The 25080-nt window shown below is 39.1% G+C and overlaps 2 protein-coding genes across 4 annotated transcripts; both read left to right on the top strand.

Moving 5' to 3' along the window:
* The first annotated feature begins 9303 nt into the window (after positions 1-9303).
* LOC136260368 (uncharacterized) lies at positions 9304-15036 on the top strand. The gene is made up of 3 exons (XM_066054081.1): positions 9304-10721; positions 10781-10879; positions 13933-15036. The coding sequence occupies exons 1-3, from the start codon at positions 9690-9692 to the stop codon at positions 14917-14919; spliced, it is 2118 nt and encodes a 705-aa protein (XP_065910153.1). The 5' UTR covers positions 9304-9689; the 3' UTR covers positions 14920-15036.
* A 4873-nt stretch (positions 15037-19909) lies between these two features.
* On the top strand, positions 19910-22354 carry LOC136261404 (tripartite motif-containing protein 2-like). 3 transcript variants are annotated; one of them, XM_066055409.1, is made up of 2 exons: positions 19910-20045; positions 20206-22354. In XM_066055409.1, the coding sequence occupies exon 2, from the start codon at positions 20247-20249 to the stop codon at positions 22155-22157; it is 1911 nt and encodes a 636-aa protein (XP_065911481.1). In that variant the 5' UTR covers positions 19910-20045; positions 20206-20246; the 3' UTR covers positions 22158-22354. The 3 variants fall into 3 exon arrangements, with proteins under 3 accessions (XP_065911481.1, XP_065911480.1, XP_065911479.1); XM_066055408.1 differs by having other exon boundaries at positions 20160-22354; XM_066055407.1 differs by having other exon boundaries at positions 20156-22354.
* Positions 22355-25080: the final 2726 nt, after the last annotated feature.

Below are 25080 nucleotides of genomic sequence, written 5' to 3'. Positions count from 1 at the left end.
ATTCACTGACCGATTTTCGGTAGTTCAGTGCATTTCTAAACAATAAAATCGCACTTGCTATAATTTTACTAGCTACAGGGCAGGTTTATTACTAGTGCACGCGAGACTAGTTTATTACTAGTCGCATGCATTTAATATGCGCTTAGTCATCCTTGAGTTGTTGTCAAATCCCCTACTATGAGGGTAGGGACATAGTGGGGATTTGACAGCCGATTTTGCCCCAGTATAGTGGGGAATTTGACAACACTGACGATTTGTCAAATCCCCTGTATCCCCCCCCCCCCCCCCCCCCCGGGGGGTGGGGCATGAAATTGACAAGTGCATAACAGCTAATACAAGTATGCTGATGATGCTTGTGCCTGTGGCTCTCTTCAAGATCTCCGTTGTCATGTGGTCCTGATTATAGATAGTTCATCAAGACATCTAAATGTTTTCAGTTGCAGGTTCTGCTACATGCTTTCAAGGTACTGGTGTGAATGTTTGCAGCGAGGCCCGGTTTGCAGTGATGGTTGGCGATACTTGGGTTCTGCTATTGGTACTGACGAATTTGTCAAATCTTTTGTGTTAAATCAGGTTCAGACTTGGCGTGATGAACTGATATTCAGTACTTACTGACATTCAGTACTGGCCAGGTCTCAACCTCATGCCGCCTTTTCCTCATATATCCATGGCTTTGAGAGCAAGTGGACATTCTTGTGCTGTACTACCCCTTCCATTTCTCAGTCACCTGTTTGAAGCTTTGGACATGCTGATCAATGCAAGTTTCCTTCCAACCTGAACTGATTAGACAACTACTCAGTAACAATTTGCTCTGGCAATTACTGAGTTTGTCTATTCGGGAAGGAGGTTTAGGATTGGTGGAGCCATCCAAAGTTGCTAACTATCATTATTTGAATTCTGTTAAAGTTACTACCCCCTTTGTCTCCATTTTAACTCATGAATCTTCAATTTCAGTTTTGGAAGCTTATGATGAAATGATGGCTATTATTAGCAGGATGTTTGTCAATCCAATCGTAAAGTTATGAGGGATAAATTTAATGATATTTATAAACAACTGACCACCTCTTTGAAGAAATGTGTAGATATAGCTTGTGAGAAGGGTGCCTCTTCTTGGCTTACTGCTCTCCATATTTAGAAGCATGGTTATGCTCTACACAAGCGAGCATTTATTGATGCAATATGCTTTCGTTGTGGTTGGAGACCAGCTCATCTCCCCACCAATTGTGTTTGCGGGAAACCTTTTACTGTCGAACATGCTTTAAGCTGCTCCTTTGGTGGTTTCCCTACTATCAGACACAATGAGCTCCATGATGTTACTGCTGACCTTCTTTCTCAAGTCTGCTCAAATGTACAGGTTGAACCACAGCTTCAACCACGTTCTGGTGAAATGTTGTCCCACCGTACTTCCCGCAACTCTGATGATCATGCTAGATTGGATATATCTGTAAGAGGTTATTGGAATACTTCTCATGAGCAAACTTTTGTTGATGCGAGAGTATTCAACCCGCTGCAGCTGGCTAAGAGCCACTTCATTCAATCTGTACCTAGCTGCTATCATGAGAATGAGAATAAAAGAGCATATGATGAGCGTGTCCGAAATGTTGAACAGGGGCGTAGGGCGGGGGGTTCCAAGGGGTTCCGGAACTCCCCCCCCCCTTATAATATTTAGACTTCTGAAGTAGGATCCTAACAAACCAATTAGTGTGACAGGACAAAATGAATGAGTAATAGTGTAATGGCACAGCACAACAATTGATAAAGCTTGCATTCATCTCTCAGGGAAGGTAACATGAGCCCTCTTCAAAAACTTGTTGAAAATCGATATACTCTAATAAAGCAGTCAGGTATATACTCTAATAGAGCAGTCAGGTATACTCTAATAGAACGTGCATGTAAATATATCCATATGAAGGTTTGCAGACATTCTAACATTAAATGCAAAACTTAGCATGATATTATACTGTTATAGCTTTGGTGTGCAGTGTTTAAGGATATAGCTAGACCTCCAGTAATTTACCACTTGTGTTATGCAAAATGAATTTATGCTATGCATATTTGTATAGTTATATTGTTTTGATTGTAAGTCATTCCATTTGTATCAGTGGATTCATGGTTCCTATACCACATGAGATATAACTATCACTTACAGATTACTATTATGTGTCTCTATGTGTTATTGCTGTCTGTTTCCACTGGGTGGCTTTATCTCATCCCAGGGGTACTTATATATGCATCATAATTAATGTACTTTTTGCATAAAGTTTAGCAATTTGCTAAGTTTTGATTCATTAACATGTTGAAAGTCTCTCATGCAGCTGCTGGGGGCTGCAGACCCCTGCTTCTGGTAACTCAATGCTGGTGCTGGAACCCCCTTCAAAAAATTCTGGCTATGCCCCTGTTGAACATGTTACTTTCATACCACTTATTTTTTCTGTTGCTGGTGGCATATGGGGCCAATCGCCACAACTTTCTATAAACGTTTAGCTTCTCTGCTGTCAGACAAGTCGAACCAGTCATACAGTCAAACAATTTGTTGGCTTCATTGCAGTTAGAGTTTTTCACTCCTATGATCCTTAATCATGTGCTTGAGGGGTGTACGTTCTTCATCTGGCAAACCACAGCTGGCTGCTGGTGATATTTTCCTGGCAGTTAGCGAGGCCAGGCTTTAAGTAACTGACTGACTGTATGTGTAAACAGCCCTTTTCTTTGGAACACCATATCATATTCCATCCTACAGATTAAGAAGTCAAATCTGATCTATTCCGTGCTGCCCTTCGCCACTTTCGGTCTGCATTATTCCACGGAACGGCACGGAACGGAATGGCATATTCCATGGCATTATTCTCCGGAACGGAACAGAGCAGACACACGTGTCCCCCAACGCATCAACTATAGTATTAGCTACTTAGTGGCCATGGGCGTCCTGGAACGGCTAGATCTATAAGGGAAGTTGTATAGACTACATTCAGGTCTAAATCTATATAGCTATCAGGTCTGCAAAGCTATAACATAAAAACTAGTAGCCGCAGTATTTGACAGCAATGTCTAGGTACTAATATTGTAATAAACTTAGTTGTCCCTCAGTCTCCACTATGTACGTAGCTATACAGCAATCGATGTCTAAGTTAACCTTGCTACATAGATTGATGCCAGTGAAAAAAAATTCTTAAGAATACACAGTTGAGCAAAAATTGAATACAACTATGTTGATAACAACAACCGTGACATTATCGAGTAAAATAAGTGACAAAGTAATAGTATATACAGTAAATTAACACAATTAAATTAAAAGCAGTACAGTAAATAAACGGTACAACGATAGACTACAAGGTAACAATTACTAAACACTAACTAGTTTCAACACAGCTTTGACAACTCCAGTGTACATTCTTGCATGCCTAAGGTGCTTCAACCGAAACTGGAGAAATGTATACATCTCCATGGTACCATTCTGAACACTCCAAACAGCATGTCATTGGAGGTTGACGTGGCATTATATAAGCCTTTGCTTATTCAGTTTATATAACTGTCAGATTTTTCTTCTTTTGCCTCTGATTGGTAACAGAGAAAAACATTGTTGTTCAATATTATACAAGATGAGAGATGGCTACACATCTTAGGGTAGTCAAATACTAATGTGCCTGTGCCAGGGTTTTCACCTAAACACAGGAGCACTGCATATGCAATGCTGAACAAACCACAATCATTACTTCCAGTCTGTTTATGAACATCTACAAAGTTCAGGGTGAATTCTGATTTGCTGGTGCGCAGTAAACAGGCCATTTGCATTAGTTGTCACAAGAAAACATACTATCAAAAACCAACACATCTTTCTGGTTGAGTTACTATTGTCACCCAGTGATTTCTGTTACTGTCATGTATAACTTGAGTGAAAGCACTTTCAACAATCAAATAACTCAATAGCCAACATCTTGAAATTTTGGTTGAACTACTTGTTCATTATTATATTGGTTAGCATTGATAATTGCAACATTAATCTAATCACCCGACAATACCACAGCTTTGTCCCCATCCATGAAGTGTAATTCATCAATCCAGGAATGGGTGTCTTCATCTTTGGACGATTCTCTGTATGTATCAGCAGTCTTTTATTTTGCAGGAGGATGCTGCTTCTTTTCACTGAGCCGTATACTTTTGAACAAGTTTTTAGAAGCTTCATTGACAGGTTGACTCGATGGAGAGCTGTCCAAAATGAGTGATCCACAGTGTGATGAGCCTTCCTCACTGCACACTAGATGATCTGCATGTTGGAGCAAACATAACAACTGTTAACATAATGGTATTAACTACAAAACAAGTAAGGAAATATTAATCTTTTTTCCCGCTAAAACATAAAAATGTACAGTTAATTGTTAGTAGCAGAGCCCATATTAAAATGAGCTCTAAATAGAGTAGAAACCTGGTCAGCATGTTCTATATAATTTCATTGGTGTGAACCAAGCAGTCAAAGAAAAGTATTGAGAGAAAGTGGCAAAAAATGGGTACTACCATTAAATGTTTGTGTATCACCACCACAATGTGATACTGCAGTGCATCAAAAAGCTACTATCAATGCTATTCTTGTCCAGAAAGTAAGCGTGCAATGACATTTTTTATTGGCCTTGCCATTGTTTTCCTATCTAGTAAACAACTACAGGCTACCAACACTTCAGTAACTCCACCACAGGCTTAGCAAACCCATGCAGCACAAAAGAGATTTGATAAAATTTTAACTTAACTTTCAGCCACTAAAATTATCACCACTATAGTGTTCATTTTGCTCAATTGATGGTAAATCCATTCTAAAGTTAGTATTAGTATTAGGTTTACAAGTAAGGAGGCTCAAGGAGCCTGTAAAGCCAGATCTTTACAAAGTTGTTGCATTTAAGAAGATTATAAAATTGTAGCTAGGTTTGGAGCAGTCAGGCTGTTCCGTTGAGAGACAACATGTCAAACAAACACACACTCACCACTTTTACTGATACCCAAAAGATTCTTGTCCACTCACTTAAGTTTTCAAATTCTGTGTTAGGGCCAATACTTATTGCAACATACAACAGTACTAAATTTCGCTTTCATAAATCAAGCCAAAAGTTCAGTTTTCAACTGAGTGGCCTTTGTTTATAAAACTCTGAATCTCTCATCAAAATCACGGAGATCTGCTATAGTACCTAAAATGTAATTCTCAGTCCTTCTTAGCTCTGGTCTACCACACTGGTTCTGCCGTCCAGGTTGTTTTCCGCTCTGGTTCTGCCGTCAGAATTGCCTTCCATTCTGGTTCTTCCTGCTATAAGCACCGTTTCTATAACTACAGCAAAGACTGAATTCACCACAAAAGGACTTCTTTGCATTCGTCACCAACTCATCTGTTCCCTCGTGTTGTAACCTGATGACAGCTGCAGGTCACGTGATAAAATCCCACATTAGCATAATTCGAGGCATAATTATAGCCGAAAGGCTAGTTATCGGCTACAAAGAAACAGCCGGCTCGTTTTGTTTGTCACAAAAGTAACATAGTACAGTGTTTGAAAGTGATTTAGAGGATATATCTAGGCACTTTAGGCGTTCCGTTCCGGAGAATAATGCCACGGAATGTGCCATTCCGTTCCGTGCCTTTCCGTGGAATAATGGTAACCCCACTTTCTATTCAAATAACTTTCTTTTTTTTGTCCTGTTGTGTATTGCTCTGTTATTACCTATCTGTCTTGTCTTAGTTACTGTATTATATGTATGCTTAATTGTGGGGAGTACGTTTGCAGACTTGTCCAGTTTGTACGACCATAGATACAGTATACCAACAGGGATTGGAAACGGAGACTCGCGCACAAACATATCCGTGTCTCGCATGACGTAAACTTTCATCTGTAACTCAGTAGTAATGGCGAGTGGAATTGTCCGTAGCTTTATAGGTGAGTTTTGTGATCTTCCCGGATGGAGAGTGGTAGAAAGTTTGTTGAAGCAATTTTGCACCATATACGAACGGAGACGCTTCAATGGATGCTTTTGACGAATTCAGCGAAGAGCTGGTAAGGAAATATTCGAAAATTTGAGGGAGTACTACAAGTCTACCTCCACAAAGAAAGAGAAACTCTGGTGTGAATTCCACTGTAAAAGACTCCACACGTTGCCTGATATTTGGAAGCGTTTTTGCAAGGGTTTAGAAATCCCATACAGCCAGCAGGTAGCACGGTTAATCCAAAGGCTGCAGCACATGTTGCTGTCAGACCTTCAATTGGCCACTGTAAAGCTTTAATAATAACAACTCCGGTTTCATACAACCCACATGCACCCTTCATGCCAGCTTGTCTACACAACACATTCAACAGAGCTGGTACCAGCTATATATAACACAATTTAAAGCTATAGTGACCAACTGATAATGTGCATGCTCATTGCTATAATAGTACAACAAATACTGAATAGCTAACATTAATTTTGCAACACTACACAAGATAACAAAACGTAAAAGAAGAAAAGCAAACAAACAAATATAACCAGTTACCAAGTCACATTCAGCAACAATTATATTCCAGTATATGTATGTGCAGAACAATCCAAGTGTTCAGATAGTGAACTTGAAGCCATGTCGTTAATACATTAACACGGAAGTATCATTTACCAGAAGATATTGGTAGTGAATCTATTTATTAATTATTTATTATTACTGAGCAGCCAGCACTGCTGATGTGCTCAGGAAAAAAAATCACACATGTACATTACTACAATAATTAGAAACGTTAACTGAGAAAGAGTCAGAGTCATTTAAATCAATTAGGAGTGGCAACGAGTTCCAGTCTTGAGCTGTTCTGGAGAAAAAACTTTTTGGTAAGCTGTAGTAGATGTTGTAGGGAGTATGAAATGGTACTGGTGATATTGCCTGGTTTCTCTGGTCATTGGGAGATAATTGGACGGAATAGATAAGGGAATTTGGTTATGAAGTACTTTGTAAAAAGTCTGCAGTCTGGATATCTTGCGTCGAGTTTTAAGTTCAGGCCAGGAGAGATGTTGGAGCATGGAAGTAACTGAACTGGATCTACTGTAATCTTTCAATACCCACCTTGCTGCTCTTCTTTGAATATTTTCAAGTTTATGTACATCACTGTTATAAATAGGGTCCCATACTACTGAAGCATATTCCAGTTGTGGTCTTACCATTGCTAAATATCCTGCTGCTTTCACTTGTGTAGAACAATTGCTTAGGTTTCTCTTAAGAAAGTTTAATGTTCTGGATGCTTTTCCTGATATTTTGGATACATGAGGTGACCAAGATAAATGTTTGTCCAAGAGTACTCTGAGGTATGTATGTCTATCAGTAATTGTTAAGGTATGGTTGTTCAGTTCATAGTTGTGAATGATAGGTGACTGAGATCTGGTGCATCTTATTACAAAACATTTGGATACATTAAACCTAAGTTGCCATATGTGTACCCATTCTGATAGTCTGTCAAGATCTTGCTGAAGGATGGAAGCATCATTCTGGGAATCAATTACTCTATAAAACAAGCAGTCATTAGCAAACAGCCGTAGTGGGGATAAAATACTTCTGGTAATGTCATTAATATACAACTGAGAACATCAGAGGACCAATACTGTTCCTTGTGGTACCCCTGATGTAACTGTTACTGGGGTTGAGGATTTGCCATTAAGAAGTACACATTGTGTCCGACCAGTTAACCATGTTTTGATCCAGTTATATGTATTGTTCCTAATGCCATATAGTATTGTAATTTCGTAAGTAATCGCTGGTGTGGAACTGTGTCAAAAGCTTTAGCAAAATCAAGCAATATGATGCCAACTTGTTTCTGATGGTCTTAAGCTGTGCTTCTCACATCAGTGCACTGTTCTTCTTTGTCCTTAAGGTAAACAACTCTCAGATTCTTCAGTGCTAACAGTGGTTATTCAGCAATATTGTGTATAGGTATGGATTCCATCTTTGTACCTCTCATTTCCTGTAGGATTGGTTTCAGAACAATCTAATATTCACGTTACACTCTACTAATGTACTAGTAACTAATGACATGGTATATTGGTACAGAAAGTTACTGATGTGTCCTCCAAAATAACACAAGTGTAAACTGTAAAATTATTAAAATGTCCAGTATGGTAACACGAATAGTAATTTCAATAAGCTATTTACACGGCACTGACGATGTAAACACCAGAAAACATAACACTTTTCTAACTGCTCTTACTGGTAGGCTTGCAAAATAACACAACTGCTAGAAGCACTGCTGGGTTACATTAAGCTTACCACAGAAGTGAGCGTCAATGATTGTTTCAAATCACTCGTGTACTAGAACACGCGCAGGTAATTTCGCCCTCGAGTAGAACAGTAATTAGTCCAATTGTCGCAACGCTTAGGCTGTAATTCTTCTACAACGTGCACAAAAGTGGCTTCTAACGAATTCGCGCTGCACTGGTATCTATGGTGACGGTTACTCGCGCTCGAGACACGGATGGTATTTCACGTCTGTTACGTCATATTGAGAGTTTGTACAGAGATATCACGTGAGTTACTTCCGTTTCCAATCCCTGTTGGTATACTATGGTATACTGTATCTATGGTACGACCGGCCCCTGTCATTTTGACAAAATTGGTATACTATATAATAGTTAGACACCAAGACCAAGGGAACTAAGCGATTTAGTAACCCCAATGGCCCGAGGCTGTAGCGTCCCGAGCGCAGCGAGGGCGCTACTAAGGGCCAGCCTCGGCAGACGAGGGGCCAGAGGGGTTACTCGGGTTACTAAATTGCTTAGTTCCCGTTGGTCGCGGTGTCTAACTTATTTAGACTATGGTTTAAAGTACATACCTTTATAGCCAGAGCATTGGGTGGTGTGAAAGAGCAATGCAGAACAGCAGAACGGTTTCTTTCTGAAGTCCTTACAGCGCCCACAAAAATAATTATTCGACTGGTAACCAGAGTAACGGCTAGAGCTACAGTAGATACGCCGTTTAGTCTACTATTCTCCAGAATTATTCACAGAACAAGGAGAAGAATTGTATTAGAGTATTATCAAGTACTCCAGTGTACCTGTCGTGTTATAATTATTTTTCACGTACAAAATTGCCTGAGGGCGGGTTACTAAATGAACATGTGTAGGTGACTAAATGAGCATGTCAGGTGACTAAGTGATTTAGTAACCCTCTAAATGAGCTATATCATAGTCTAAAAATTAATGGCTACTGTAACTATGTGTGTTTTTCATCTTAGCTATATTGCCATCATTGAATACAAAAAACAATTCAAAACGGCGACGCCGTTTCGCATTAAAAGTTTAAATACTACAGAGGAATCGTTCTCCGGCTCGATACTTTAATTTTGCTTGCCGCTGACCGGCTTTCCCCCGTAGAACATCGTGAAAGCCGTAGCAACTTTTTGCCGGACCACGCCTTCGGATCGCAACTTATTCTTATATGCTCCCAGCAGGATCATACGAAAAATTACTGCAAAATGCGGAGTAGCTAAATGCCTTCAGTACTCAGCTGTAACCAGCACCTACCAGGAGTCAATATTTGCAGCTAATCAACCTTGTAATCCGAGTCGTAATCAGTCAGCGCGAGTGGCCTTATCATTGGGCACTGGAAGGTTTGCACAGAAGGCAGAGCCTGTACCGGAGGTGCTTCGCCACTAGCCCAGGGTTTCGTCGGTTAAGCTAGTCTCAGCAGTTGATCAAAACGCGCTATTATGGATCCCTACGGTCATGAGTTAAGGAGTCTAGTTCTAAAAGGAGTAACGACGGATGACCAACGAACTGAATTGGGTCGTGGCGCTTACGGGAGAGTTTTTCCGGTAAAATACTGCGACATGATCTGTGCCGCCAAAGAAATACATTCTGTGCTGGTTGAAGGAGTTGGCCAAGGGGTAATGCAGCAAACCATCAAATCATTTTTAGAAGAGTGTCGCCGATGTAGTGAGTTGCGTCATCCTAATGTAATACAGTTTCTGGGTGTCTACTATCCGTCCTTTGCCGGTGCGGGAGGTGCACTGCAACTACCAGTAATGGTTATGGAAATGATGGCAAATAGCTTGACTGCATTGGTACACAAACATAATATTCCTACACATATAAAATTTTCAATTGTTCATGATGTTTCTCTTGGCTTGCGCTACCTACACAGTCATGATCCTCCTATTGTCCACCGAGATCTTTCCCCTAACAATATCTTATTGACAACACATTACGTGGCAAAGATCAGTGATCTTGGGGTTGCCAAAGTGATTGATGACAGCCGAAAAAAAATGACCAAAGTTCCTGGAACTATTGATTTCATGCCACCAGAAAGTCTTGCAGATAATCCAAGCTATGGCTCTCCCATGGATGTGTTTTCATTTGCTGGAATTGTTCTTCATACATTTAATCAGGAGTGGCCCAGCCCATGTGAATCAGTAAAATTAGATAATGAGACCAGAAAACCTGTAGCCTTATCTGAAGTCGAACGTCGCCAAAAGTACATTGATAAGTTGACTGGAGAAGCCGAGGCATTGAAACCAATGGTGTTGGATTGTCTAGAATTTGATCCAAAAATGAGACCAACCATAAGAGTTGTCTGTGAACAGATCCAAGCAAGAAAGGATGATTGTAATACCAAGAGGGGTTTCTCACAAGATGTTATCACTCTACACCAACAAGTGGAACACCTACACCAACAAGTGCAACAGAAGAATATAGAAATTGCCAGGGTGAAAAATGAAAATGAAGATTTGAAACAAAATCTGGTAAGGATTGTTATATAGCTACTGACCTGTAACATAATTATAACAAAATTGTGTTTTAGGGATCAAGCCGGTCATTTACAACAGCATCACACAGAGACTTGAAACCAGTAGAAAAACCAATCAGTGAAGAGCAACAGAAAACTTCAACATTGAAACCTGTAAGTCACCAAAGAATTTAAGCATATAGCTAGCTATGCTGCTTTTATAGCTGTGCAAAATTTACTTGTTATTGCTCATCTCGTCACAGTGGTGTATAGCAAGCTTTGATGAACATTGAGTTAGATCAAAGCATCCTTAAAAAGAATTAGACAGCAGCCATGTACACCAAAACATATACAGTTTCTGGTAATCCATTAAAAGTCAGAAGCAGGCATAGAGCATAAACCACATCCTAATTGCAATTAGTATCAAATTTTATCAAAGATGCATGGCTTGTGGCAGCAGTCAACAACTGGAAAACAAAACAGCAAGAGCAAATATAGCACCACAGAAGTAATTCATATACAATCACTTCTATAGAGCAAAGAATGTGCCACATCAAGTATAGTTGTCAAAACTTTCATACAAATTAAGGTGTTACTGCAATACTTACCACACACAGTAAGGAAAATATAGCTAGTAGGATATATTTATATACAAGTTACGGTTACAAAAGTAAATTGTTTAACAGCTACTTGACAAGTACTGTATAGACATGGGAACTGATATGTAAGAGCAATAGAAGAGTCTTGCTACATTTTCACATCCCGTATATGGTGACTGGATCTGTGAAAATCCATTGTGCAAACCTAAATTTACAGTATACATATAAAGCATTTAATATGACAAGTAGCTAAATGTGTTACAAATAATTAATGCTGTCAATAGCATCTTGATGTATTATTTTGAAAAAGCAATTAGCCAATAGAATCTGTAATACTAGTCTGATTGGCTAAAATAGTGTAATGTGTTTCTATTGGAAATACATGTCCACTTTGACAAGTAGTGTTACCATGGTGATAGATGCCCATAGCATAGCAACAACATGATTGATTAAACGGTTGGTAGGTAACCATTGCTAGAGACCATAACAATGGTTGCTAAGTGTGATCGGTCTTTTGCAGCATTTTTAAATTTATGTTGCTTAGTAACAGTTGCCATGGTTGTCATTAATTTATAGTAATAGGACGGATAGCTGCAGTATTCTCAAATAAATAGTACTTGCATTGTAAACAAGAAGGAAATAGCGTTTGGCTTTGTCTTACTCCTTCCTGTTTACAATGCTTACACTATTAATCTTGTATACCACAGTCATCCATTTGCATATACTAATAGGACAGATGGCTGTGGTATTAGAGTGAGCATAGTAAACAGGAACTCGTACTATTTTACTCCTTCCTGTTTACAATGTTCACACTATTTATCCCAAATACCACAGCCTCCAGTGCCTAACTGGTAAAGTAGATAATAACAACAATAACAAATAACAGCCATCCATCCTATTACAAACTAATGTAAAGTAACTGTCACTAAGCAAAAAATAACCACTACAAAAGACCAATTACACTTAGCAACCATTGCTATGGTCCCAAAGTGACATTTACCTTAACAACAGTTATCTAGCAAATATTGTTGCTATGGGAGATCTATCACTATGGTAACACTACTCAAATTGTCCATAGAAATGTACCTAACTATTTTTGCAGAGGGACCTTGACAAACAAGTATGTATAATACTAATCCTATTGGCTAATCACTTGACGTACTTCAAAACAATACATCAATGTGTGCTATTAAGAGTATCACATTCACTTGTCGGATTATGTATATATATACAAATGCAAACTGACAAACTTGCATATTATAAAAAGCCATAAATATTTTAAACGTCTTGTTCTTAGTGAAGATAGGGCTTAACAACAAAACCTGGATACCTGGATATCATTTATTTGCCTACACAAGAGGGGTTCGAAATCTTTGTTTCATTGCAATAGACCCAAGTATACGTGGCATTTGTTTACATCACGTTGAAACCAACGCTGAAACCGGGTCACTACTGCTGACCCGGATGACCCACTGACCCGGATAGCAATCCGGATGTGACCCGGATTAATTAAAGCCGAGACGCGTTTCGGCTAGTCTCGAGCGAGCGAACGAGTCTACATTTTGAGCGTTCGAGTAAATATTGCAACTTCAGCCTAGCTGTAGGTTGAAGACCAAAAAAAAAAAAAAAAAAAAGGTCTTCACCTACTGACAATAGCTACCCCTCACCATAGATACCCTCAATTTCGTGCTACATACTACACTTTCTAACAAATGAGCGTGGCTGAGCGTATGTTGGTAATGCGATAAGTGGGCGTGGCTCACGAAAGAGCTACGCGATAGCGTTTATAAGTTTCCACGTCGTCAAACGAACAATTTCGTTTCTCACGTGATCCAAATCCGGGTCAGACCCGGATTAATTGTAAACCGGGTCAGCCCTGGATGACCCGGAGAAAATGTGACCCGGATGACCCGGATGACCCGACCCGGTTTCAACGCTGGTTGAAACAGTAGTACATGATCAATCTTTCTTTACTATTCGCCTTTGTATGCAGTAACCAGTAATTGATTCCACTATTCATGGTGAACACGATGGTGCAAATTTCAACACCGTAGCTATCTCATTCTGCTCGTGAGTTACAACCATTTTTAGTAAGTGCTTTCTGTGTTTTGCTACTTTGTAGAGCTGTGACTCACAACATTATTGGAATATGAGGCTGAAACTTTGCCAGAGCATGCACGTGGCTAAGTAGATTATAAATATTTAATAAACAGGAATTTGAAAAATGTGCAATTGTGTTGGAATCTGGTCACATATATGGACAGTTCAAAATTTGTCAATGTACTCGCAAGTCAAAAGTTAGTGACTATTTTGTTCAAGTTAAAGGAAATATAGCTTCAAGCCTACTTAAAACTAACATTATTTGGCTGTTTGTGTAAAAGCAAACCACCATCAGCTATACTATAAATAATTTCAGTTCATGTCATTGTATCTTTCATTACTTTTGCCCTATCAATGACACAATATTGCATCATTTTAATTTATAACACAAATTACACAATTTTTATTGGTATCAGGTAGTTATCCCATTAGATAGTTATGTATGTAGACAGTGTATGCACATAAAAAGCTTTTTAACAGTTCAGTGGTATATATATATAGCTTATTACTATTATCTTCACTACACAGGATGCACCTCCATTAATGCCAATACTTCCTAGTAACCGCTACTGCTTAGAGTGGACTCAGCTGGCTCATCTTCCTTATCCAATGTACGATGCATTTGTTGCTGTACAGGGCAAGAAAGTCTACGTTGCTGGTGGTAGGAGTCCGATTGAGAATGCCAAGCATCAAGTGTATGTTTATGATGTTAACGCTGATCAGTGGGATCAGTTGCCTCCCTCGGGCCACTACCAAGGTATTCCACAAATTGTTGGTGGCAAATTAACAATTATTGGTGGACGTCTGTCTGCCACCAATATAATGACAAACAGAGTCTCCACATTGGATAGAACTAGTCAAAGTTGGACATCGTATTACCCTGATCTTATATCAGTCAGGAGTAAACCGGGGGTGGTTACTCACTTGCAGCATGTTATCGTTGCTGGAGGTCTGAATGATAATGAGACACCAGTGGTACAAAATGACATTGAAATCCTTAACTGGACAGAGAATCTTCAGTGGAGAAAAGTATCCATTAACCTTCCTGTGCCAATGTGGGGTTTCACACCCACCATCTCAAATGATAACTTGTTGATTGTGGGCTATTGCGATGATGTAATGGAACACTGTAGAAATGCCTTCATGATACCTATCAACGAAGTCACAAGCAAAGGTCAAACTGACGGTGCTTTACATGCATGGGTTCCTTTGACATCTGCTACTCACTGGCGTACAGCTTTAATCCCTAACTCATGTCCACCAGTGACAATTGGGGGAGATGATGACGATTTCTCACCAACTGCTAGCATCAAGTACAGCGATGATACTAAGTGTGTAGATCGTGGTAGGAAAGTTGCATCCTTGACATCTCCTAGGTGTGCAGCAGCTGTTGCAGCAATTAGTGACAATGCTATTATAGTCCTTGGGGGATATACCAAAGGAGATACTTGGGCCAATGCTAAAAAATCCAGTATAACAACAGTGGAACTGGCACAAGCTAAACTAATGTACTAACTTCACTGCACTACATGCACGCATACAGTAGAGAGTGATGTAATATTAATTTTTATTCACACAAACATGCATGGTTTATCTTTTTCACAATGAACTATTTACGTACTGCTATTTTAATATGCAAAATATGCTCAAAGCTGGGATGGTATGATCGTTTTATATGTGCACAGAAAAATGGAACATGAAGTGACACATTGTGTTTATATATAGTTGTTCATGACCACTAAAGTAGAATAGGCCATAATATTATGACCACCTAGTACCTTCAGCCACCTTGGATACAATGCATCTGCTGTATAAAGTAAACAAGGTAACACAAACAAATTTTTCAGCTGTATACATAGAAAGATACTACTGCCAATGCTGGTTTGTCTACATTATGTATAATAATACCATAACCTGTGCATATGCACTTTACTGTATAACTTAAGTAATAATGATGGGCCATACATATGGCATGCTCACATATACAAAAACAGCTGTATATGCTACCACAGACACAATAAGCTAACACTGCTTGCATGTAAGGATGGAGTGTGGGCAGTTACTTTATTTTCGTGCAAAAAAGTTTCTTGATAAAAATTTTTGTGTAAAAATATAATTATGTATAATTTATGTGAATGACTGCTCTATTAGAGTAGTTCGATCTTATGTAAAATTTTTGTACAAGTTTTACATACGAAAATTACAGTATAATTATAACAACCATTATGTATGTATATTTGAGAGTCAAGGCAGGTTGATCAGAAAATTTAGAACTAGCAATGACCAATTTTGACATCCTTGGGGAATATAACTAATTTGATGCCAGCTGGGTACATGGTACAGAACGTAACAGAAGTTTGATGTAATAGTGCATATACTTGCTGCAGTTTGGCTATCATGGATCTAACAATGGTCAACTGAGAAATCCAACAGGTGTTGTAGTTCGCAAGTTTGTTAGCTACTGTATAGTTAGTGGTGATGTTTCAGAAATGCATGGTAGTCACACTATTTGATCAGGACAGTTAAGTAACCCCTGGGATGTAGCAGTCAACAGGAATTTTGGTGACATGTTTCCAATTTTTCTTTTGAATGCACACTTAATCTAGGGGATCTGGGGGCATGCTCCCCCATGAAAGTTTTTGAAAATTATGTATTCCGAGATTGAATCAGGTAATAAACTTTCACCAAAAATCTTTTATAAAGCTGACTTTTTAAACATATGTTATAGAATTAGTTGATATAGGCTGCTTGTGCTGGCCTAGCTAGTAACAAGAGCAAACTAAAGAGTTAAGAGTTGTGTAAAATTTGAAGCATACAATAGACATGGATGTGGGTCTGAGGGCATGCATTCAGGAAAACTTCAGGTCTTAGATGCTTCAAGCCAACCTATGAATCACTACGACTTTGGCAGTCACTGCATGCCTTATAAGGATCAGGTAGTGGCTTCTTCAGCCAATAATCTGCCACCATGAATGGCCATTTAAATAAACTGGAATTACCACTTCAAGATATGTTATTTTAACTGTGTCCATGCGGGTAAACTTAAAAAATAATACAAATTATGACTGCTCTATTAGAGTGTTTTGATCTGAACCTTTAAGCTTTGATGCCACATGTGTTACTAGTAATTGTAATGAATTTATATCCCCTGTTAAAGACTTTTACTTAATGAGCTTGTGTAGTATACTTATTTTATATTATTGTATGTGCAGCATGGTTGTCTAGTGGTTGTGTTTTATACTGTATTGTTTTGTGTGTGCTCTGGTAGGGAAGAACGGCTTTTGCCGACTACTGTGAGGTTAAACTAAACATCAATCAATTTGATACCTTTGCAAATCAATATTAATATCAATTTCCTCAACATTTTCAAGTGAAGTGTGGATTCTGGTTTCCCTTACCCCGGAATGAATAATCCTATTTTTCCTTTCATCAAAATATCTTATGGTAACCTGCAAACCTCTTACGGAGTACTACAATGACAATTGTGAATACTGAATAGGTAATATTTTTGAGGTTCACCATAAAAATTTTGCTGATTTAAAATAATGGAGGTCTGAATATTTCAAGGATAATTTTTTGCTGTTAGCTCCCAAAACCTTGTGATCAGCAAAAAAACCTAGACTATACAATAATCTAATTGATAAGCACCACCCAGGAGAATAGGGTCTGTGAGGACAGGGCCGCCGCTACTTGTGCAACCAGACCAAAATGTCAAGTGTAAATCAAATGGCTGTAGGATCAAGGGTGCCCAGGTCTAGTCCTGGATAATAAACAATTGTAAGAGAAAAAGTTATATTTGAGTAGGGATCATAAAAAACAAGGGTCATCTACACCTGCAGCTATACTAGTGGACATCATGAATTCCTACATCAGTTACAGACAACGTATAGCCATGATTATTAAATGTCCACTAGTACTAGTATAGCTCCGGGTGTAGCTAGATAACCTCCTTTGTTTCACTGCTTTTTTTCTGTGATCCCTACTCAAATAATAATTATAATAATTATTTCAAATTTTTCCTTACAATTGTTTGTTTACTTTTGAGACAAGCCCCTCACCTTTTTCCAATGTCCAGTTGTTAAAGTAAACAACTGCTATATTCATTAGCCAACTTACTTTGCGGTTATGCAAGAATGGAATACTGCATGAATCAGTGCTGGGAGTGCACGAGATCGAGTTACTCTAATAGAGCAGTCACTTAACTACTCTAATAGAACATTCAGCGGAATCATGTTGGTCTCAGTCATGGTTCTACTAATGCAATCAATTCAATCTATCTCCATTAACACATATATCTATAATAATCAAGAGCATAAGTCTAGCTATCTGGAATTCCTTCATTTACTGATGTATTTAATTGTATAGTATCTTATTGATAGTCATTTCCATATATAATAATTATTGTAGGAGTATCCTATTCATTGACAAGTACACATGTACCACTGAAAATGTTCTCAGATTCAATCTCAAAGCATTCAAATTTCAAATATTGCTGTGGGGGCGTGTCCCCCCCCCCCAGTGTTGGAATGCTTTGCACACTACAGTTACAGCCACTCCACATGATCCTTGCATGCTCCCTCCTCCCCCCCCCCCACACACACACACACACACTTTTGAATATATACTGTTCTCCTCCCCTGGTATACTGCCATGATTGTCCAAACATTTAGAGGGCTTGTGTGATAAAGTGCCAGAAAAGAGGAAAAGTGTACGGATTTCTGACTAACTAGTGGGGTATGGCCATGGGGCATACTCCCCAGGGAAAATTTTGAAGCGAATTGTAAGTGTGCCAAGATTAAATCTGGAAGCAATTTTAGAGAAATGATTGCATGAGATCTAAAAGTAACTTAAGAAAATAGCAAGCTGACTGGCTGAAGGGACAAAATTAAAATAATAAAAACTATATATTTCGTGTATAATTACGTACATACAAGCCTTGTTTATTATAGTGGACTGTAAGAAAGAAAATTAAAGCTAGTTGGATTTTATTATTATTATTATTATTAGCATTTTACAGTGGCAGCAACTTGACAGCAACTTGCGCTGCAGCCTTTGAAGTACAGGCCCGTAGCCAGGGGGGGTTTGGGGGGGGGGGGGGGTTCTGAAGAACTGCTCTCTTGCAAAAAGGGTCCACAATTTTACCAAAAAGGTTCACAATTTTTATATAGTACACAAGTCCAAATTTTCAGTAGCAAAAGTCCAAAAGCTACACCACTAATAAGAAGCTAAATTAAGTACTCCGAGTAGCTCATTCAGTGCTTGTATTTAATGCAATGCAAGATCAAGATACTCTAATAGATTACACTTAATTTATTTACAAAAACAAAATTAAGATTGTCTCAACTTGAAATATAAAAGTTTTGGTGGACAAGCCCCTCCATGCAGAGCACATGAAAAGCATTCATGCTTCAACTCCATGCAATGTGTAAATTTCATTGTTTAAGACACTCTTTGTTCTGCTCCACTGCCCCTGTTGATCATGACAGAGCACTCAATCTTCCCCATTCTTATTCACTGTGACATTCCAATATATTATATTTAGGCACATGCATGTACAGACAGTATAATTACAGTAGCAGTATAGAGATATTTTCCCAGATGTTATCCATACAGCTGATCTTGAGCTTACCTAACAAATTGTTATTTTTATTGACTGAAATACCATTAAATTCAACCTTTTAGCATCTATTTTCTATTTTCAAAACATTTCGTGGGGGGGGAGCATGCCTCCAGACCCCCATAGTTTCACACACCATAATATAATCTGCATCATGCCATATAAAAAGGTCCACTTTCTTCTAAAAAAACCTACCCAGATAAAAGTCTGGCAACAGCCCTGGATTACCTAACTTAACAGGAACTGGAGACTTTCAATGATTACTTAATCTAGCTAACAATAAGGTGAAACAGAAAAGGGCCAAACAAAGGAAAATGAACTGCAAGCCACCCAATGTCTAGTCAAGCGCCACACTCTAATCTGGATTTTATACCACAAAATGGAAAAATTTTGAAAATGGCTATCTCAAGATTATAACTTGAGGTACTTTTAGTCAAATCCCTGTAAAAAAAAATTTGGAGGGGTCCCCCTCCTGTATCTGCTCCTGCTACTATACACATGTGACTGTTCTGTTAGGGTGTCACCTTAAATTGGATAAAATTATATCATCCAATATTGGATGACTATAGCAAATTTAGATGATTAGATCACTATAGTAGTATTAATTATCATCCAATATTGGATGACTATAGAATAATCCATTATTACTCATTTTGGTCACCATATTGGAGAAATGTGTCATTTCCATCCATTTTTGGATTGAAATTACATGCTAGTAAAATCTTCCAAAAGTGGATGAAAATAGGTCTTCCATTTTTGGAACCGGAACATATATGGAGGAAAGGTCGCTCACTGCCTGGCAAGTCACCAGTGTCACCACTGCATTTTTGGATATATTTGATATCGCTTGCAAGCCCCCCAGTGAGATAATGATTGATGTCACGTGATGAGCGTACACGTGCCCCCTCGATCTCTATGATCTACTTGAGAGTGGGAGCACCCAGAGGGGAGCTGAAATTCACACCGAGATTTGCACTGTCTACCACAGTGATTCAGATACTCTGACGTTCAAACTACAAGCAAGGTTAGTGACGATGTGCTACCTGACTTTCTGTGCGCTTGATAATTACTTACGTACGTATATTTAATTTGTAAACTTGTTATTGTTATTGTTATTATTATCTACTTTACCAGTTAGGCACTGGAGGGTGTACACAGAAGGCAGAGCCTGTTCTTTCTTTCAGATCATTTGCCGGGCTCCGCAGTACTCTCACCTGTCAACAAAATGGCTGCAGAACGTATGAAGAAGGTAGCAGGTCTCCTGAATTGTCCAGTGTGTTATGAAATTTACAAGAAGCCCAAATATCTCCCTTGTCATCACTCCTACTGTGAAAAATGTATGGAGAAACTACAAACAGGTTCCGACATCATTTGTCCAGAGTGTAGAGAAACGAGTGTGGTGCCTGCAGGAGGTGTGAAGGAATTACCAAACAATTTCTTCATTAATCGTCTACTAGATGAAGTTGATTTGAAGCGTAAAGTTGAAGGAGGAGATGAGGCAAAATGTGACACATGCGTCAAGGAGGGAAGAGCAGTAGCTTTATGTCTTGATTGTGTCACCTTCCTGTGTGAATATTGTCATGAAGTTCACAAGAATTTGAAGGAATATCAAAACCACAACATTACTGAGCTGGTCGAGTTGCAGTCAAAAAAGATACAAGTTGATGTTCGACCCAAAGTGAAGTTGATGTTATGTACCGACCATGATCTGGAGATGAATTTTTTCTGTGAGACATGTGACCAGCTTGTGTGTCATTACTGTATTACCATTGGACACATTGAACATGTGCACAATTCTGTGAAAGTAATGGCGAAGAAACACAGGAGGGAACTGGAGAAGATGATTGAACCAGTTGAGGGAATGATCAACAAATTGTCTACCTCACGTCAGAAGGTGGTAGCTGCTGGGGAGAAGATTACATCACAGGCCACTGAAGTCGATCAACAGATTGACTTGTATTATGACGAACTTCACCGACAACTACAACAACAAAGAGAAGATCTAAAGAACAAGTTGCAAGAGTTGTCAACAAAAAAGAAAAAAGTAATCTCGCTGCAATTGGAACAAATAGATTTTGCAGAAGCACAGCTGTTGAGTGTGAAGGAGCTGAATGATGCGGTGAAGAATGGATCAGACCAGGAAGCATTGTTTATGAAGAAACAAGTAGGAGATGATGTGAATAGACTAACTAATTCATATAGCAAGTTGGAGACTGAACCAGTTGAGCTGCCCACAATGGAGTTTGTTCCTTCAAAGGAGTGCAAAGAGTCATTTCCACAGTTTGGCCAATTGTTTGATGATGTTGCCATACCAGACAATTGTGAAGTCACTGGTATTCCTGCACAACCACTTGTTGGTAGCAAAATTGATTTTACCATCATCACTAAGAATTACAACAATGAACGCTGTTCCAAGGGAGGTAGCCACATTGTTGTACAAGCACTATCAAGCAGGGGAGGAGATGTTGTTCCAGTAGAAGTGAAGGATAACAATGATGGGAGCTACTCCTCTTCTTTTGTAACTGAACAAGTTGGAGAAGTAAAGTTTTCAATTACCATTGAAGGAGATCATATTAAAGGAAGCCCCTACACTATCATGATGCACCGGGATTACAAAACTGTGAACAAGCCCAGGAAGATTATGAATGATGATGGCAAGATGGGTTGTCCTTTTGGTATTGCATTTAGTAAGGATGGAATGTGGGCAGTAACAGACTGTAGCAACCACTGTGTTCACATATTTGACAGTCAAGACAAGTTAGTCAGAAAATTTGGGCAAACTGGAGCTGGCAGTGGTCAATTTCAAAGTCCATTTGGAGTATTATTTGACGCCAACAATTGCTTGTATGTGACTGATCATGGTAGCCACAGGGTACAGAAGTTTGATGTTAATGGTACATACTTGCTGCAGTTTGGACACCGTGGCACTGGTGATGATCAATTGAACTGTGCAATAGGTGTTGCAGTCCACAATGATGTAGTGTTTGTTGCTGATAGGAACAATCATCGTGTCTTAGTGTTTCACCTCAATGGTCAGTTCAGCCACATTGTTGGATCAGGACAGTTGAATTACCCCTGGGATGTAGCAGTCACTACTAATAATCAATTACTTGTTGCTGATCAAGACACACAGTAGTGTGTCGTGTGGCCCAAGAAGCCGGCGCGTAACACCCGTGAGTATATTGACAGGAAGAAAGAAAACGCAATTTTCGCACCTCCGTAGCTCTGTGCTTCCTTGATGAAACAAGACGATTTTTGCTGTGGACATTCCCTCCAACTGCAGCACTCCACAATGGCGGATCCAGGATGGGGCATTTGGGGCAAATGCCCCCCCCCCCCCCCCCCCCAGTGACTTCTCATACTATTACAACTTTATGTCAAGCCAAGATCAGCTTATATAACTCATGAAAATATGTACATTTATTAGCATTTATTACAAATTCACCTGAAACCAAAGCGAACCAAACTCAAACTAGCTATGAAATTGTCACCCTGCACCTTCGTGCGTACTAAGCGCCTCTAAAAATAATTATCGTGTTGTTTAAGACATTCAGAGCTATTTAAACAATTTTTAAGACTTCACAAAGGTCAAAATGGTAAAAATCAACAGTGAAATACTACTAAGAGGTGTATTATTTGCTGCACCAAAATCCAGCAACTAACAACAGAATCTGACTCTCCCTAACCACCTACAACTTGGCCTGTCTGTGCCCCTCCCCTTGCCAGGTCCTGGATCCGCCCCTGCTCCACATTCCAAATTTGAGCGAAATCGCTTCGCGCGTTCCCGAGATATGCGACTTCAAAAATTGGCTCAGTTTCTTCGTTTTTTTCTTCTTATTTTTCTTTTTCTTGTCGCACACTTACAAAAACTGCTATAAAACTCGAACGCCATATCCGATTGTCTTGAAATTTGGCACACAGAAGGGGGATATAAAGGCGCATCTCGGTACCAACTTTGGCTGGAATACGATAAACAAGCGAAGAGTTATGAGCGATTATTCACGAAAAATAACACCAATATGTTGTCACGCCTACAGGGTAAACCGCGTATGGGAAGAAGCTGAAAATCGGTGGGTAAATAGGTTAACTATTGAACCTCAAACCTTTTGTGGTTTGAAAGAAATCGAGCTAAAAACCAGGAAGATACAACGAAAAAACCAACAGTGTGTAACAATTACGCAATCGAGATCAGCTAATAAAAAAAACGACTGCTTGCCACGCCTACCAGATAAACCGCTTAGGGTAATGCTTTGAAAATCGTTGTACAGATGGAGTAATCATCTTAGAAAGGATCATCAATGGTTTAGAAGAATCAGACTTAAAGCCACGGAGTTATAACACGAAATCCAACTTGGTGCGGCAAGTGCGAGATCGAGATACTCTAATAGAGCAGTCATCCTAATAGAGCAGTCACCCTGAAGAGAATTCAAGAGATCAGCTAGAAATAAGAAACCTGTATAGAGATCAGCTACACAGAAGTCACCCTGTAGAGAGATCAGCTAGAAGAAGTTACCTTGTAGGGAGTTCATGCAACTATGGAAAGAGATAGTTCAGCTAGAAAAAAATCACCTTGTAGAGTTCAGCTACAAAGAAACCACCATGTAGAGAGTTCAGCTACAAACAAATCGCCCTGTGGAGAGATCAATAGAAGAAGTTACCTTGCAAAGAGTTCAGCTACAAAGAAACCATCATGTAGAGAGTTCAGCTACAAACAAATCTCCCTGTAGAGAGATTAGCTAGAAGAAGTTACCTTGTAGAGAGTTCAGCTACAAAGAAACCATCATGTAGAGAGTTCAGCTACAAACAAATCTCCCTGTAGAGAGATCAGCTAGAAGAAGTTACCTTGTAGAGAGTTCGGCTTCAAACAAATCACACTGTAGAAAGATCAGCTAGAAGAGGTCACCTTGTAGAGAGTTCAGCTACAAAGAAACAATTTTGTAAAGAGCTCAGCTGCAAACAAATCACCTGTACAGAATTCAGCTACGAACAAATCACCCTGTAGAGAGATCAGCTAGAAGAAGTTACCTTGTAGATAGTTCAGCTACAAACAAATCTCCCTGTAGAGAAATCAACTAGAAGAAATTACCTTGTAGAGAGTTCAGCTACAAAGAAACCACCATGTAGAGAGTTCAGCTGCAAAGAAATCACCCTGTAGAAAATTCTGCCAGAAACAAATTGCCCTGTAGAAAGATCAGTTAGAAGAAGTTACCTTTTAGAGAGTTCAGCTACAAAGAAACCATTCTGTAAAGAGCTCAGCTGCAAACAAATCACCTGTACAGAATTCAGCTACAAACAAATCACCCTGTAGAGAGATCAGCTAGAAGAAGTTAACTTGTAGAGAGTTCAGCTACAAAGAAACCATCATTTAGAAAGCTCAGCTTCAAACAAATCACCTGTAGAGAGTTCAGTTACAAACAAATCTCCCTGTAGAGAGATCAGCTAGAAGAAGTTACCTTGTAGAGAGTGAAGCTACAAACAAATCACCCTATTGAAAGATCAGCTAGAAAAGTTACCTTGTAGAGAGTTCAGCTACAAAGAAACCATTCTGTAAAGAGCTCAGCTGCAAACAAATCACCTGTACAGAATTCAGCTACAAACAAATCACCCTGTAGAGAGATCAGCTAGAAGAAATTACCTTGTAGATAGTTCAGCTACAAACAAATCACCCTGTAGAAAGATCAGTTAGAAGAAGTTACTTTGTAGAGAGTTCAGCTACAAAGAAACCATTCTGTAAAGAGCTCAGCTGCAAACAAATCACCTGTACAGAATTCAGCTACGAACAAATCACCCTGTAGAGAGATCAGCTAGAAGAAGTTACCTTGTAGATAGTTCAGCTACAAACAAATCTCCCTGTAGAAAGATCAGCTAGAAGAAATTGCCTTGTAGAGAGTTCAGCTACAAAGAAACCATCATGTGGAGGAGTTCAGCTGCAAAGAAATCACCACTGCCCAAATTTCAAGGCAATAGCTCTTTCCAATCTGAAGTTATCAATTGTCAAAGTTGGCAAATTGGATGTGTGTGGAAGGCCCCTTTTTGCAAATCCGGTCACATATGTATTA

Source organism: Dysidea avara, chromosome 7 (assembly GCF_963678975.1).
Source record: "Dysidea avara chromosome 7, odDysAvar1.4, whole genome shotgun sequence".
In the NCBI taxonomy this organism is placed as follows: Eukaryota; Metazoa; Porifera; class Demospongiae; order Dictyoceratida; family Dysideidae; genus Dysidea; species Dysidea avara.
The sequence above is the reverse complement of the archived record's forward strand: the minus strand, read 5'-3'. Positions and strand labels throughout refer to the sequence as shown.

Bases quoted from the DNA above. Each gene is read 5' to 3' on its own strand.
- LOC136261404 (XM_066055409.1), top strand. From the start codon at position 20,247: ATGGCTGCAGAACGTATGAAGAAGGTAGCAGGTCTCCTGAATTGTCCA.
- LOC136260368 (XM_066054081.1), top strand. From the start codon at position 9,690: ATGGATCCCTACGGTCATGAGTTAAGGAGTCTAGTTCTAAAAGGAGTA. The intron at 10,722-10,780 runs GTAAGGATTGTT...ATTGTGTTTTAG, and splicing joins AAGATTTGAAACAAAATCTG to GGATCAAGCCGGTCATTTAC. The intron at 10,880-13,932 runs GTAAGTCACCAA...TTCACTACACAG, and splicing joins AAACTTCAACATTGAAACCT to GATGCACCTCCATTAATGCC.